General features: G+C 45.2%; 1 protein-coding gene across 14 annotated transcripts in view; it reads left to right on the top strand.

Moving 5' to 3' along the window:
• The window catches only part of KTN1 (kinectin 1), a 144749-nt gene that overhangs the window by 63109 nt on the left and 64871 nt on the right, over positions 1 to 16769 (top strand). For all 14 annotated transcript variants that reach the window (XM_066608269.1, XM_066608273.1, XM_066608268.1 and 11 more), the window contains exons 14-17: positions 6181 to 6271; positions 11875 to 11943; positions 12950 to 12987; positions 13692 to 13782. In XM_066608269.1, the coding sequence (XP_066464366.1) occupies positions 6181 to 6271; positions 11875 to 11943; positions 12950 to 12987; positions 13692 to 13782 (289 nt within the window). The remainder of the gene's footprint in view (positions 1 to 6180; positions 6272 to 11874; positions 11944 to 12949; positions 12988 to 13691; positions 13783 to 16769) is intronic.

Raw genomic sequence — 16769 nt, 5'->3', positions numbered from 1 at the left:
TTTGAAAACCCAAAAGATGCAAGTGTCTGGATAGATCAAAATGAAGAACAGATCCGGAGGGGAAGATCTCCGCGCAAGTCACCATGAAGAGGCAACACCCATAGAAACGTTCATACAAAGGGAACCGAAAATTTCTGAAAGGAGCTCCTGAGACGACAGGATGCATCGCGAAGGAGAATGAAGGACTGGTACCCCGATCCGATGAGACAACGGATCAGTGAGTTATATGTTGGGGGTGTTTGTTGTTTGGTCTCTCTCTCGTATATTTGGGAAATATTAGATAAGATACAGATAGAAGGGATAAGGTTAAACGATAGAAAAACGGTTCAGGGAGGGATAAGGCGAAGAAATGTTAATGTAATTGTACAAATGAAAAGTGTATAGCAAATAATGAAAATGTGCACAGTAAAGGCGGATAAATGTATGTATTGGTGGATGTGGGGGGCCAAACCAAAATGTTGCTGGAGAGGCCCATTGCTGAGAACGAACAGTAGTACACATACATATATAAGGAGCGACACGGGTGAGACGCAAATACAGAGATTGGGACCCTCCCAGTGCGACTCGCTCACAAAAACAAAAAGGGGTGGTAACGCCCAGAAAATAGCAACCCTGCGGAAAATAAAAAACAAGGAAAATGAGTAGTAAGGTCAGGGTTGTCTCGTGGAATGTGAGAGGTATGAGTGATCAGACAAAATGATCAGCAATACTGCAAGTCATCAAGGAACAAGGCCCGGCTATTATATGTATGCAGGAGACACATTTATCAAAAGAAAATACGGACACGCTTAAAGTAGGGGGGATGGGACAGAGCTTCCACTCCACACACACGAGGTATTCCAGGGGGGGTCAGCATAGTGGTACACAGAAATATACCGTTTAAATGCCTCTCACGTAAAATTGACCCAGAAGGCCGCTTTATATGCCTACACTGCAGAATCTACAACTACACATGCATTATAGCTTCAGTATATATCCCGCCACCATATAATAACACGATAATGTGGCAAGTAATAGGATTCATAGCAGACAAACCGGACATCCCAGTCCTTATCATAGGCGACTTTAATTCGGTCATAACCCTATGCAGGACAGACTACGGGCAGGAAACGCAAACGAGGAAAGGGACCTGACACCACTAGGTAAACTAATAAATGAAATATCATTGATAGATATATGGAGAACACGGCACCCCACACATAAACAATATTCCTGCTACTCATCCACACACCAATGTTTATCTAGAATAGACCTAGCAGTGGGGAATGTTCAGATATATAGGGATATAACCTTGATAGAATACCTACCAAGAGTTGTATCTGACCATTCCATCCTACGTCTGGACATACAGCACCATAACACTGATAGTCATTCCCAAAAGAGATGGAATCTGAACCCGCACTTGCTAAACATATTAAACAAGGAAATAGTGAAAACAACATTAGAGGAATACTTTGTTCTAAATAAGGATGCCACAAGTATGACTCTCTGCTGGGAGGCCATGAAGGCATATATGAGGGGGGTATACATACAACAAATCACAAAGGCAAAAAAAGGGACATAGAGAAAGAGGACAAAAAATACGAGAAAAACTAAAAGAAACGGAAGAAAACTACATAAAAGAGAAAACTATAACACTCAACCTATGGAAACAAGCCCAAGAGGCCCTTAATAAATACGTACTAGATGCGGCAGCCACTAAAAACGGGTTCCGGAAACAGACATATTATGAGGAGGGAGAAAGAACAGGACATATGCTGGCAGTTATAGCCCGAGCACAAACTAGCCCCACGTACATCATCGAACTAAAAGACACACAAGGCGAGATTGTCAGGGATGCAACATCCATAAGAGATCGCGCGGGAATTTTATTCCTCTCTGTACTCCTCGAGATTGGAAAAAATGCTAGAACAAATCGAGGAATACTTAGCGGATATAAGAACACAAATTGACGGAGGAACAGAGAGAGTTCCTAGACGCACCAATTGACTTGGAGGAGATGCAAGAGGCGGTAAAGGATATGCAAAACAACAAGGCCCCAGGGGAGGACGGTTTCCCAATAGAATTTTACAAACAACACGCAGATACTCTACTACCACAACTTTTAGAAACATGGGCGGTGGCGGAAAAGGAAGGGGAATTACCACAAACAATGCGAAAAGCCAAAATAATAATTCTGCTAAAACCAGAAAAGGACCCCCTGTCGATGGACTCGTGTAGGCCAATATCGTTATTAAACGCGGACGTCAAAATTATAGCAAAAATTCTAGCCAATCGATTATCAAAAGTGGCATCCACCCTGGTGCATCCAGACCAGAGTGGGTTTATACCAGCAAGGTCATCGGCAACAAATATCCGTAGGGTATTTCTAAACCTACAAATACCAGTAGACAATACCGGGGATAGAATCATATGCTCATTAGACGCGGCCAAGGCGTTCAATAGCGTTGAGTGGCAATACCTGTGGAAGGTACTAGAAAAAATGGGATGTAGCCCAATATTTGTGAGACGGGTAAAACTCCTATATGCTAGAGTGGAGGCGGATGTGTCCATCAACGGGGGGTCCTCAGAGGCATTCCCACTACATAGAGGGACAAGGCAGGGGTGCCCACTATCGCCACTCCTGTTTGCACTAGCAATAGAGCCCCTAGCATGCAAAATTCGATCACATCAGGAAATAGTGGGATTCCGAAGAGGAAATATGGAGGAGAAAATGCTTTGTATGCGGATGACATGTTACTATTTTTAGGGGACGGGGAAAAATCTTTGGAAACCACGATGCAAGTAATAAAAGAATTCGGAGCCTTCTCGGGACTCACCATCAATTGGACCAAATCTGAAATACTGCCAATAGACACCCCAGGTACACAAATCGCCAATAGAGAAATAACCCTGAAATGCACCCCAACAATTAAATACCTGGGAGTTAAAATTACAAAAAAGGTTAGTGAATACTGGAAAATAAACCTAGAACCACTTATGGAAAAATGGAAACAAAAACTTCACATATGGCGGAAATTACCCATGACAATTATAGGAAGGGCGAACCTTATAAAAATGATATGGATGCCACAATTGCTATATCTAATACACAACTCCCCGCACTGGATAACACAAAAATTCTTCCACAAGGCCAAGGGACTGTTTAGAGAGCTCATATGGGGAGGGAAGACACCCAGGATAAAATTAGAACTACTATACAACTCAAAAGAAAAGGGAGGACTAGCCTTGCCCAACCCGTTCTCGTACTTCGTGGCCTCCCAGCTGCAGCATCTCAGGGCATGGGAGACAGAAGAAACACAAGACGCCAGTTTCAGAATCCTTAAAAATCTTCTTAACGGGTCACACTTGTTCGAAACCCTGGAACGTGGAGCGTTTAAAATAAACAATCAAAGTGCCCCCACGCTATTACTGACACATAAAATATGGTGGAAGACCAGAAACATGCTCGATATAAAAAGCTGCACACAGCATACCCCCATATGGAATAACCCACACCTACCAGAAATCAACAAGCTAAAAGGTTTCCAAGGATGGAAAGACAAGGGAGTTAGGAGAATGGTCCAGATACTGGAGGGGGGAGAACTAAAAACCCTTGAGCAGTTAAGACAGAACTACGACATTCCCAATAGTGACTTTTACAAATACCTGCAGCTTAGACACGCTATACAAGCGGAAAAAAACTCGGCGGAAATAACAATGACAACAAATATAGTAGCGGACATAATAGGGAATGCCACCACCACAGCGGGAAAAATATCTGTACTATATTCCGATATACAGGACACGGTTAACGCACGAAACCCGTTATCAACAAAAGCAAAATGGGAAGCAGACATAGGGCCCATTGAGGAGTCGCACTGGGAGGAAATCCTACAAATGACACCCAAGCTATCTCTGAGCGAATCACACAGTCTCACAGATATTCCTAATACACAGAGTGTACCGCACCCCGGCCTTCTTGTACAATATAGGAGTAAGAACCTCTCCGATATGTGTAAGGTGCAAAACCCACACGGCGGACCTAATCCACATGCTATGGCGATGTCCGAAATTACATAGATATTGGATGGGAATAAGAAATGCAATAAACGCGGCATTTGGCATATGTATAGACTTTACACCATACGTGTGCATTCTGGGATACATACAGGACCTAGCGTTGGATGACCATGAAAAACTGGCGGTAGCCAGACTACTGTACATAGCCAGAAAAACAATAGCTCAGCGTTGGTTAGACGAAGAACCACCCACGCTGGGAGAATTCAAAAATAAGGTCAACCAAATTTTACCGTGGGAAAGGAGTATATACACTAAGCGTAAGACCAGTCAAAAATATCAGGATATATGGCTGAGATGGATACACGCCCAGAGTAGCAATGATGGACCAAATACATAAGGAGTGGGGTGGTGAGCCGTGTGGGGAGGCACCAGTAAACCGGGGATTTAATAAGACATAACAATGTATGTACTTAATATATATAAAGTTTATTAGGAAATGCAGAATAATTTACAAACTCGCTATGCAATAAAACAAAGTGGAAAGGATTAATGGGATAGGATAAGATAGGAGGGATTGGAGAGAGAGAGACCAGACAATGGGCAAAAGGTATATGGCCGCCCCTTGTATGCAGCAAAAATGTCTAACCCTGAATCAACAAAAGAAAACAGCAAAAAGACAAGTAACATGAAGATTAAAAGAAGCAAACAAACATTCGTTTCAGGAACTGTTATTATTGTCTATGACAAAAGACTGTGTCCATTCAGAGACAGTTTATCCAAAGGACCAAACGTTGAGAGACCGACCTCAGGGGGGGTGGGGGTGGGAGGGGTGAGAGGGGGAGGGAAGGAGGGGGAAGAAAAGACATGTAAAAAAATGTTTTAAAATATGTAAGTTGAAAAAAGTTTAATAAATACTTTAATTAAAAAAAAACAACACATAGACAAACTGGAGCAAGTTCAGAGAAGAGTTACCAAGATGGTAAGCGATCTGCAAATTATGTCCTATGAAGAACAGTTAAAGGAGCTGGGAATGTTTAGCTTGCAAAAAAGAAGGCCGGGAGGAGACTTAATAGCTGTCTACAAATATCTGAAGGGCTGTCACAGTGCAGAGGGATCAGCCCTATTCTCATCTGTACAAGGAAAGACTAGAAGCAATGGGATGAAACTGAAAGGGAGGAGACAAGATTAGATATTAGAAAAAACTGACAGTGTGGGTGATCAATGAGTGGAACAGGTTGCCACGGGAGGTGGTGAGTTCTCCTTTAATGGAAGTTTTAAAATAAAGGCTGGACAAATATCTGTCTGGGATGATTTAGTGATCCTGCACTGAGCAGGGGGTTGGACCCGATGACCCTGGAGGTCCCTTCCAACTCTACAATTCTATAATTCTAAACTGTAAATGGTCACATCAGGAGTCGTCCAACTGTTAAGCAGTCGTAGAGAGAAAATATGCACATCTAATATAAGAACGTTTTCAGCCGACATCCAAATATGATCAGTAAATCCATAGAATGTCGCTGAGTCCTCATGTTATGTCAAGCTGATGACTTTTTTCCTTGGGTCTCAGTTTGTTTTTAGGAAAGCTGGGTGATGTCTAATATGGCTTCTGCTGGCTCTCTCAAGGGCAGTCCTCCAGCTTTCTAAAAGTACCTTTTACACGGGCCGATAGTCGCCCGAATAATCGCTCAAATGAGTGATTTTGGGCAACTGTCGGCATGTGTACACATGGCAGCAGACAAAGCACTGAGTGAGAAGTTGCTAGTTTTTGCTTTTTGTTCCTTTTCAGCTCCCTTAAAAGGAACGACTGCTAAGTGGCTTCTGACTTGGTGTAAACAGGAATAGTGTTTGAGCAACTGCCTGTTTACTGTGAATGGAGTAGGGGCGATGGAATAAACCCTGGTTGCTCTGCCTCCATTCAATGCAAGACTATTGTTCCTGTCTTTAAATACAGAAGCAGTAGTCACTGGATCGGCTGTCGGGTACTCATGCGCCCAACAGTTAATAGGACTTGTAATGTTTTGTGTCCCATCCTAAAATCTTGGGCGCAACTCACTCACCTATGTTAATATGGCCTAATAGTGATATTTTCTCTTCCATACAGTTTGTATAAAGCCTTGCAGAGCTCTGATAGCAGAGGTTTTATTTTTTTCTGCTCATATGACCGCTGTTTTCTTTTAGGGTTGTAGAGAAGGAAATGGAAGTAAAACAGATGGAAGACTCCCTGGCTCTAGAACGGGCAAATTCTGCAAACCATGGAGAAGAACTCAAGGTAGAGATAATGCTACATATACTATAGATAAGGAATCTGATTATAGAAGATCTCCACCTGCTCAAACTCCATTCCCTGAATGACTATCACTCCTGTATGAAAGCACAGGAGAGACCATCTGTGGGCCGGTGACGTGCACTTATGCACCTTACAGTCGTCCTATGTAAAGGTACCTTTACAATAGCTAGAAACTTGGGGTGCCCATACACATTAGGTGGCTTTATATAGGGAAAACGAGCTCGCTGGCGTCTCATCCTGTCTAAATGCTCCCCGTTTCCCATAGGACGTGAAGTGCTGAGCAAGAAGCGAACGAGAAGCCCGTGAGCCGGGGGCAAGTCTTTTAGTTTGAATGCTCTGCACAAGTGCTGACTACCTTAGTGGTGACGTCAGCACTCGTTTAGAAGAGCCTTAAGTGTAAACAAGCAGTCCTACATGTTTGGGTGGACGGAAAAGTTGTCTGGTACGCTCCGCCGCTATGTAGTGAATGACTGTCAGTCTTGTGTTAAAGCACAGGAGTGATAATTCTTGAGACTACTGTAAAGTCACTCTTAGAGTGAAGTTGATAGAAATGGACAATAAGGACAGAAACCCTTCAGTAGAAATACAGGGACTGTATCATCTCTCTAATTTAAAATACTGATATATATAAATTTTTTGTTTTCTGATTTATATATTTTTTATTCTATTGTCTGTGCATGACTATGGTGGTCCCCATCTTGTCTGAGCTGCTGTTAGCCACGTTCGGAAATCTGCTTTACAGTGAACACATGGGCTTAGGAACCTGTAGTCTGGAGATGTTCATTAAAGGGGATGTCCAGGGTTAGGAAAACTAGATTTTTGTAAAGAACTTACCGTAAAATCTCTTTCTTGTCATGTTCATTGGGGGATATAGCTTTGACCTTGGGTATATAGCACCTGCTGACTGGAGGCGGACACTAAGCAGACTAACAAGTTGGCCCCTCCCACTTGCTGTATACCCTCTGCAGGTACTCGGCTAATCAATTTTGTACCGAAGCATAGGAGCGCCACAGTGGGGCTTGTTACAAAATGGTAGTGCTTAAAATAACTTAAAAGGGCGACCATAAACAAGTGTCACTATCTCGCACTGCATTGAGAGTGCACCCAGGACGTGTCCCTCGCCTGTCACCCTGGACATGGACACTGCGCCAAGGCTGCCTGTCGAGAAACGCAGAGGGCACCCCTCAGTGAGCTAGCCGCTAGGCAAGCCTCAACCCGGTCTGTAACAGAGCTGGAGGGCGATGAGGCCAGAGACCCCCCCCCCCCCCCCCCCCCCCCGTGCGAGTACTCCTTCCACATGGAGGCTCAACCTGGACCAGAGCAGACATGAGGAGTGATGAGACTCCCTGTGTGAGTTCCAAACGGAGGGTACGACAGATCTCATGCCGGAGTCATGCTGGCAATTCGTTCGAACACCGTTGTTCGTAAGATGAGATCCCTAGCTGGGAGTAAATCTGGTACCGCACATAGTACCAGATAATCCCTGTGCCAGTACTCCTCCCCGTATGGGAGGTTCCACAAGTCTCAGTAGGCCCAGAATCGCGCTGAGGTTGATCGCGCAGCAATGTCTGGCTGTTCGCCCTCTTGCGTAGGGGTAGCTCAGCGTAATACTGATCGGTCGACCTGCAGGAGGAGGCGGAGCCATGGCACTTAGGAATGGGGCTCATAGCCATTGGGGGTTGAGAGAGCATGAGCTGTGCAAGGAGGGGACAGCAGGCCTCCCATCTTCCAGCCACAGCCCCTGTCTTACAGGACCCACCACGCACAAAATCACATGCCCCCTCGGCGCAGCGGCCGGGGTTGTCAAGCAGTCCGGCAGGCAGCCAACGGCAAATGAACACAATACAACATGTAGCAGACCCATACATGCATGCCCATGGAGGCATAAACCAAGCCATGTGACCCCATGCAGAACACGCACGGCTGCGCAAACGCTGCACATCGGCTACTCTGCACGGCGGCTACACCTCAAAGCCACACGGCAGCAGCAATCAGTTTCTCCTGGATATATCACACGCAGGAGAATGACACTTCACACCAGGACTACCAGAACAGAGATACAGAAGTATGACACAGTTCACACAGAATAGAACTTGCACAGAAATGCAGGAGAAAGACAATGTTCACACCTGGACATACCAGAACAGAGTCATCAGACATGCAGGAACACAGGACTGCTTAAGACGAAAACCAGTAAATAATGTGTGTGTGTGTGTGTGTGTGTGTGTGTGTGTGTGTATCAGTGTATCAGATCCCAGCAGCAAGCTGTAACATAGCCCCAAGGCGGCCAGTGTAGGCATAACACAAGCCACATGGTGCTACACACTGCATTGCGGCGAATACCGTCCCACATGCGACAACTAAACAGCCTGTCAGGCAGCGTGACACAGAAGGGGACTCCTGTACAGGGGCAGGGCAGCAAGGGAAGCCCTATTTACTTACCTGCTCCCTTTTTTTTTAAATTAAAAATACTCTATCTTCTTTCTTTCATCCCTGCCTCCAGCAGGGTTTCCCGGCCAGCTTCCCCATACCCTCCAGGGAGTAGAAAGGCGGCTTCCCTGGGGGACCTAAGGCTGTCGGGCAACGAACTGAACCCCAGCTGTGCCACCTTTTCTTCTCCAGGTAGGGCAGACAATGGACAGCAATGTCTGGCCGTTCACTCTCCTGCATAGGGGTAGTTCGGAGAGTAATACTGCTCTGTCGACCTGCAATATCTTCTTGGAAGAGGACAGACACTTGCTATCCGCTCTCCTCATCTCTGTAGTCTTGAAGACCTTGATTGAAGAGGTCTGCCTCCTACAGACACTAATCTAAAAACTGATTAGCTGAGTACCTGCAGTGGGTATATAGCAAGAGGGAGGGGCCAACTCTTTAGTCTGCTTAGTGTCCACCTCCAATCAGCAGGTGCTACATACCCAAGGTCAAACCTATGTCCCCTAATGATAGACGAGAAAACATAGTTGCTTTCTTCCCAACACAGCACCACGCTTGTCCATTGGATTATTTGTGGTATTGCAACTCGGCTCCATTGAAGTGAAGGGGAACCAAGCTGCAATATCAGACATAACCAAATAGACAAGGGTGGTGCTGTTCTTAGAAGAAAGCAGCCATGTTTTTATAACCCTCGACATTCTTTAACTTTACCGGAAGAGTATTGTTGACATGCTCTGAGACCTGTGCAAGGAGGGGGGAGCTGTAAACTGTGTCAGTCACTTATTATGAATGGTAGATTTTAATGTTATCTATATGTGATTCCTGTGATGAGATGATTGTTAAAAAAAAATTTCTATACTAATCAAAGTGTCAGACTTGTCACAGAGACGGAAAAAGTCTATAGACTAAATTATTTGGCCCTTATCACAGTTATAGACTAAAATGTATATACTTTAATGGAAATTTAACTTAAAAACATGAATGGGCTCACACACATGCGTATCGCATGGACAAACAAAACAACCACACAAAAACACAAAGGTCGCCTCTTCCTTATCTCAGGAAACTTATGGAGGCTAGAAAAATCAATATTGATAAAGGACTACTAATGTTATGTCCTCTATTTTTTATTTGTATCACATAGGAGGTAGGAGGAAGGCTCTATCTGCTGTAGGGCGCCTGTAAGTATAATGCCCCCCGCAGAGTATTTTAGGTAGGGAACCTCTTCCTAACAAAAATTCGCCCCTCTGTGATTACAATATAGCGCTTAGCGCATGACGAGATGGTTCAAATAGGAGAAACTCCAAGAGAACTAGACCCTTATGCGCAAGAATTACGGCGCAGACCAGGGTTATTCAATTGCAGTATGCTCGGCTCAACGCGTTTCCCCACACGAATGTGGTTCATCAGGAGCACAAATATTTTGAAGAAAGAATGATAAATCAGGATGATAACTGATTCTGCTTTTTGTTGTTTTTTCGTGATAAATAGATATTTTAAAATATTAGAATAGGGTGGCTTGGGAAAGCGCAATTTATGTGCTCGATCATATATAGACTGGATCACAGCATCTGATTTATTCAGGACAATTTCGAGCACTAAATCGCCATGGCGTGTCTCTATAGCCAAGTTCTTGGGAAATCCACACAATGGATAGCTATAGTGACAAATAACAGTACAGCTAGGGCTGAATGCGATTCACCACAAAAAGCCCACAAGTAGATCTTGCCCAGAACTAGGTATTGATTGCCGCAGGCAAAAGAAGTTGTTGCAGAGATAAATGCAACAGCCCCAAAAAGGCTAATAAGCCCTAGAGATTTTTTTGACCCTTATTTGGTGTATTAGCTGCAGATGGTGCAGCCAATTTCAAGAGTCAGCAGCTCATGAACAGCAAATAGTTCTATCATAAAACCCAGTGAGGGTATTAGAGGAGCTATCTAATAGAGCCTGCAAGTAGATGTCAGATATCTAATTCGCCAAAGTATCCCTAAAAGCACCCAATAATAGAAAAACAAATAAATAAAAGGATCAAGCCTGTGGCTCTGATGGTTTCCATCTCCCTTATTTGCATATTACCCAGAGGAGCGTGCGTGGCCATTTGAGTCTCCTCACTTATTTATAGTATATAGTTGCTCTCCCTAAGGAGAAAGGAGCGTTTCTGACCCCTGTCCCTGGCCTCTCACTAGCAAAAGCCAGACTCCTACTGTACACTGATGATGGGCAATAACCCGGAAACAGCTGTATGTACATGGAGTCTGGCTTTGCTTTTGATTCCCAGTCATTGTAGCAAGACTTGTATAAAAAGTCCCACTTTGACTCGAAGGAATGCTGCCTTTCAGTAGGTGGCACTGTGGAGGATTTATTCCATCTCCCTTATTTGCCTACCTCCTATGTGATACAAATAAAAAATAGAGGACATAACATTAGTAGTCCTTTATCAATATTGATTTTTCTAGCCTCCATAAGTTTCCTGAGATAAGGAAGAGGCGACCTTTGTGTTTTTGTGTGGTTGTTTTGTTCGTCCATGCGATACGCATGTGTGTGAGCCCATTCATGTTTTTAAGTTAAATTTCCATTAAAGTATATACATTTTAGTCTATAACTGTGATAAGGGTCAAAGTGTCAGACCTATTAGATTTACTGTCCAGACTGAAAACTGCAGAATTTCAGGATTTTTAAATGTCATTGAAAATAAGAAAAAAAAAGCAAAAAAGTTTTGAAAATGTGTAGTGTTAAAACTAGGGTTAGATATTTTCTGACATTAGATTCCCTTTAAATGTAAGCATCTCTGTTCTTACAGCTCTGACTGCGTTAGAGATTGAGCTGTGCTTCCTCCTTACCGCCATGTAACAACTTCTAAGAGCAAGTGGATGTTAGAGAGATTTCCCCTGACCCCACCTGAGTGAACCGCTAAGTTGGAAAGGCATGCTTTCTTGAACCTAGACTGTCCATGTGCGGCCAAACAGATCTGAAGTCTCATTAAGACAACTCTTGAGTCTCCAGCAGCCATGTCTTAATACGACAAACCCTTTTATATATACACTACTAAAAAAAAAATGTGTATTTCTAATCAGTTTAAAAGTTTTTAGATGTGCCGTACTGCATAGAATTTGCTGTATTCATGTGGTGTTTCATTTCTCCTCCTATTGCAGGAACTTAGGAAACAGAATGAAGCCATGAACGTTCAGTTACAAAAGTACATTGCACAAATACAAACCCAGGTGAGATTAGAAAGCTACTGGTGTGCAGACTCTTCTACACAATGACCCCTCGTACTGAATACCTCTCCCACCAGCAGAGTAGCCCGTTCCTTTCCAGCATCCTTTTGGGGCTCAAAGGTCAGGAATGGGGAGTCTGAGTATGACGAAGCTTCCCAGAGTGCCCCGTTCTTGCACTTTGGCCTTTCAAAGTTGGGGCATGCACACAGTGTGACTTTTCAGTTGGCTCTGCGTGTGCCCTCACATAGAGATAATTGGGAGAGCATGTACACAGAGCTGTCTGATAAGAGCCATGTTGTGTGCATGCAGAAACACAGCGCAGGAATGGGGGCACCCAGTGAATAGGAAATGGGGCTTCCTGGGCTTTTGGGCCTTATGATGTCATTTATGGGGCTCAAAATTGATAAGATTCCCATACAAGTGTGTGGGAAAGTGCACGACTGGACTCTGAAAGAAGTCCGCTTTTTGTGCAGTGCGTTGGCTTTAGTGGTGATATCCAGGAAGTGGGTGAGTTTAAAATATACGTTGCGCTCTCCTAGACATCTTGCCTAACGCCAAAGGTTTATGATCACCTGTAGGCAGGTGATGGTTTACATTTAAAGACTGCTCATCCACCAGGAAAAGAGCTGTTTGTACAGAGCAAAGCCTCGCAGAGGGGGTTCCTGAATGGGGAACACCCCCATGATCTCCATGTACCATAATAGGGCATAAGAACAAGATTGCCACCTAATGCAAATTCTTAAAGAAAATCTTAAACTTTGTTTAGGAAAGGTTTTTTTTTTCTTCTATTTTTGTGTATCACATTCATATTTAGGTCTTTGACATGGTACTAAATAGAATGGTGCTTTCACAAGAAAACTGCTAGGCTTCATGGCGATGCTGCCTATAGAATGAACCAGAGAAGCAAGTGATCACCCTTTAGTGCAAAAGAGCAATGTCCAAATTTGTTCACCACTTTCTCATGCCAATTTTCTTGAGTCGATTTACACCAAGTGTCTTCATTTTTCAGGCTTCAGCATCGGTCATTGCTGAGCAGCTACAGAAAACGTAAGTTCATAGAAAAGCTGAAACTGAATGGATTGTGGTCTTGTGATGCATTTGATCTTCCATGAACAGTTCATGTTGTGTACGCCCGAAGCAAGGATTCAGCCTTCAGTGTGATAATGGAGTTCTTGCAGAAACTTCAGAAGATTGACAGATCAATTTATTCCTTTGAGAAGCAGAACGGGTCACTCTCTCTTAAATTTGTCCAGTTAGCCTTACTTCAGCTTCTTAAGAAGTCTCACCGTGTGACATGAACCTATAGATAAGGGAGCAGCAGAACTCGTAAGACACATCTTCTGAGTAATAGATCTCAGTGGAAGGAGCAGTCGTGACAGCAGTGATAGAAAATTTATTCCCCCCCCCCCCCCCTTTTTTTTTCTTTATGGATTCGGCCTCTGATTATTCATTTTCCTGTCTTTTAAATCACATATAAGGGACCATGCTCATTCCCAGCCATGTCTCACTATTACTTGTGACACAAGGCTGAGGGATTTTCTTGAGAGCCATAGACTAGGTCTTAGGTTGGCATCGAGTTGCAATCAAATCATCAGCAAGGAAGCAATGGTCGTGTACTGTTCTTGCTATGGTGCCCTCTGTTGTTTGGGTCCAACGCTGGGAGACAATGTACACGGTGTAGAGTGGTAGTTTCTTTATATCTGTTTGCCAATGACATCTTTGTTAATAATTGGGAAATTTTGTCATTTCAGCATTGAAGAGAAAAATAAGGAGATAAGGCAGGTGAAAGATGCTGTTGCCCTTGAACAGGCCAATTTTGCTAACAGTGGAGAGGAACTAAAGGTAACATATTAGCTGTTTATTAACAAAGGACATCATTTCAAAGCTTATGGGCTCATGCCCATAGAAGGATTTATGTTGCATTTCCCGCAACAGAATAACGCAGTTATTCGGTTCTTTTGAACATAATAGCTCAGTCCTCACATGCAGGATTCTGCTGTGGATTTAAGCCACGGGGGAAAAAAATGCGGCATGTTCTATTTTACCACGTTTTTACACGGCAGGGCGTCTCAATTGATATAGTATTAATGGAGACCACAGAAAAACGCTGTAAAAAGCGTGTTTTTCCACAACCGCCAGCGGGGGCTTTTTTTGTTTATTCCCGCGGCGTATCCTGCTCCGTCCGTGGGCATGAGCCCCAAAGGGGTCTGTCAAGGAATGGCACAAGTGGATATCCGTGCAGCCTTCAGAAACCCGTACTAGGACAAGAGAATGCATATGCAGACTGGAGGAGGAAGGGGTCAGTGGTGCAGCCTAACGCTACATTGTTCTCAACCATGTAGGGTTAGGTGCTGACCTCTTCCACCTACAGTCTGCACATGCATTTTCCCATCCTAAGACTGGGTTCCAAAGGCTGCACGAGTGTCAACCTTTTAGTTCCATTCCTGGGATACCCCCTTTTAAAAGGGTTTTCTGAAACGCCCACAAATTTAACCCTCTTGTGCTACCAGTTTCAAAGTGCAGTGAGCAAAGCCGGAGTCAAATAGACCCCATTGTACCACAGGAGTTAATGAAAGGGATCATTTTAAGATAATAAACATCCAAAGCAACGTGTGAATTTCATGCCTTCTACTTGCATATCTTTCCACTCACGTATATCATTAGAGCTTAACACCTGTTGCTCACTGCATACTGTTGTACTGTTCTCATTGCCCATCCTTGGAGATTACGGTATCTTTATCCTCTTTAACGATATGATTTTTGAGAATGTACGGGCCAAAAAAGAAACATGTTGGCTTTAATAAATGTAAAGAAACAATCAGTAGAGCGAACGTCTCTTTTTGACACTTTTTCCCTATGACATCATGACAGCATACGCTGGAGGTTGCTCACCTGCTGACCTGAAGGGACAGGAAGAGGCAGAGTTTAAAAAGAACCTCCCCTCCACCAACACCAGTGTTTTTCCTGTCCCTTCAGGACAGCAACGGCAGAGCTCCAGCGACGCTGTCCCATGCCGGAGGAGGACTTACCGGCGAAGCAGCGGCGTTTTTCTTCGGGCAGCCCCGGCAACCCCAGTGGGGAGGACCCCATCTGGGCGCTTTCCGGGGACTGCGTGGGCCGGGGTCCAAGTATGGGCTGCCGGCACCACTGCGGCCGTCATTTCAGGCGGCGGCCGCCATCTCCGGGTCCAGGGCCGACAGGAGTGCTCCAGGGGGCGTGGTCTCGGCGGAATACAGCGCGGTGACGTCAGACGCTCCGCAAAGTGGGCGTGGCCTGCGAAGGGGGCGTGGCCTGGCGCGGCCGGCGCCGAATTTAAAAATCTGCTGCCCCCGCATCAGCTGGTGGTGTTTCTCCATGCTAAGGAACGATCCTAAGTACAGGAAGCGTTCCTGCAAGACGCAAGATGTCGGCCAGAGAGGACCCAGAGACCCTCCAAACTGTAAGTGGTCCGGTGGACCAACCTACACCTGCACTACATACACTTCCCGACTAACAGAGTTTCCCTTGTCTTACAGGACAGGGATACTCAAAAACCGAGGGAGGCTAGACGAAGGAGTAAAAAAATGTCCAGTATGTCTAACCAAACTCGACGACTCCTGCACAAAAACGTTATGCGCTACCTGCTCCGCAAAAGTTATGCAGGAGGAAAAAACTTCCCTTATGGCTGAAATTCGGTCAGTCGTCCGGGAAGAAGTGCAGTCCTCCCTCTTGGACCTCCAACCTGGGCCTTCCGGGGTTACACGCAGGTCGGTTCCGGCGGTGTCTGAGTCCGACTCCGACATAGCGGAAAATATGGATTTTGACGGGGAAGTGACGCAGGAGGACAAAAAATATCTTTTCTCTACCTCAGACATGGATCAACTGCTGAAAGCGGTACGCAGAACCATGCAGGTGGAGGAAGACGTGCAGCAACCCCGCACAGTCCAGGAGGATATGTTCGCGGGGTTACTCCTGCAACGGAAATCTTCATTCCCCGTAAACGCCACGCTCAAGCAGCTGATTTTAAATGAGTGGGAGAGCGTGGATCAGGCTCCGCTAATCCCTAGGGAATTCAAAGAACGCCTTTTATTTCCGGGAGATGAGGTGTCCTTTTTGGACGAGATACCAAAAGTCGATGCGGCAATTGCCATGGTATCCAGAAAATCCGGATTACCCTTTGAGGATACGTCCCACTTAAAGGACCAGTTGGACCATAAGGTGGACACAACCATGCGTAAAGCCTGGTCTACCTCCGGTCTGATCATGAAATCCAACATCGCGGCCACTTCCGTGGCTCGTTCCATGGCAATCTGGTTGGACCAATTCGCAGCCCTAGTCGACCAAAAAGCCCCTAGGGAGGAGTTCGCAAGTGGCATCCCTCTGCTACGGATGGCAACAGGGTTTCTGGCGGATGCTTCAATGGAAACAGTCCGCTTCGGAGCCCACATGGCAGCACTATCGAACACCGCCAGAAGGGCAGTGTGGGTAAAAGAGTGGTCGGGGGACTCAGTTTCCAAAAATAGGCTATGTACCCTACCGTTCCGGGGCGGGCGCATATTTGGACCAGACCTGGATCGTCTGCTGGAGAAAGCAGCTGACAAGAGTCACGGACTGCCTGCCACCAGACCACCCAAGAGACCCTTCACTCCTCATCCCTCGTCCACGTACGCCGGGAAGGGGAAGACCGGAAGATGGTCTTATCCGAAGGGCGGAAGGGGTAAGACTTTAACTTTTGTCCCTCAGCCCATACTTTCGGGCCCGGTAGGGGGTAGACTGGCTCGCTGTTCCAATAGCTGGCGTAGTATTACAACTAACGAGTGGGTACTGCACCTAGTGGCGGAGGGGTACAG

This window comes from Eleutherodactylus coqui, chromosome 6 (assembly GCF_035609145.1).
Source record: "Eleutherodactylus coqui strain aEleCoq1 chromosome 6, aEleCoq1.hap1, whole genome shotgun sequence".
Lineage (NCBI taxonomy): Eukaryota > Metazoa > Chordata > Amphibia > Anura > Eleutherodactylidae > Eleutherodactylus > Eleutherodactylus coqui.
Note: the sequence above shows the minus strand (reverse complement) of the source record. Positions and strands in the feature narration are given on the sequence as shown.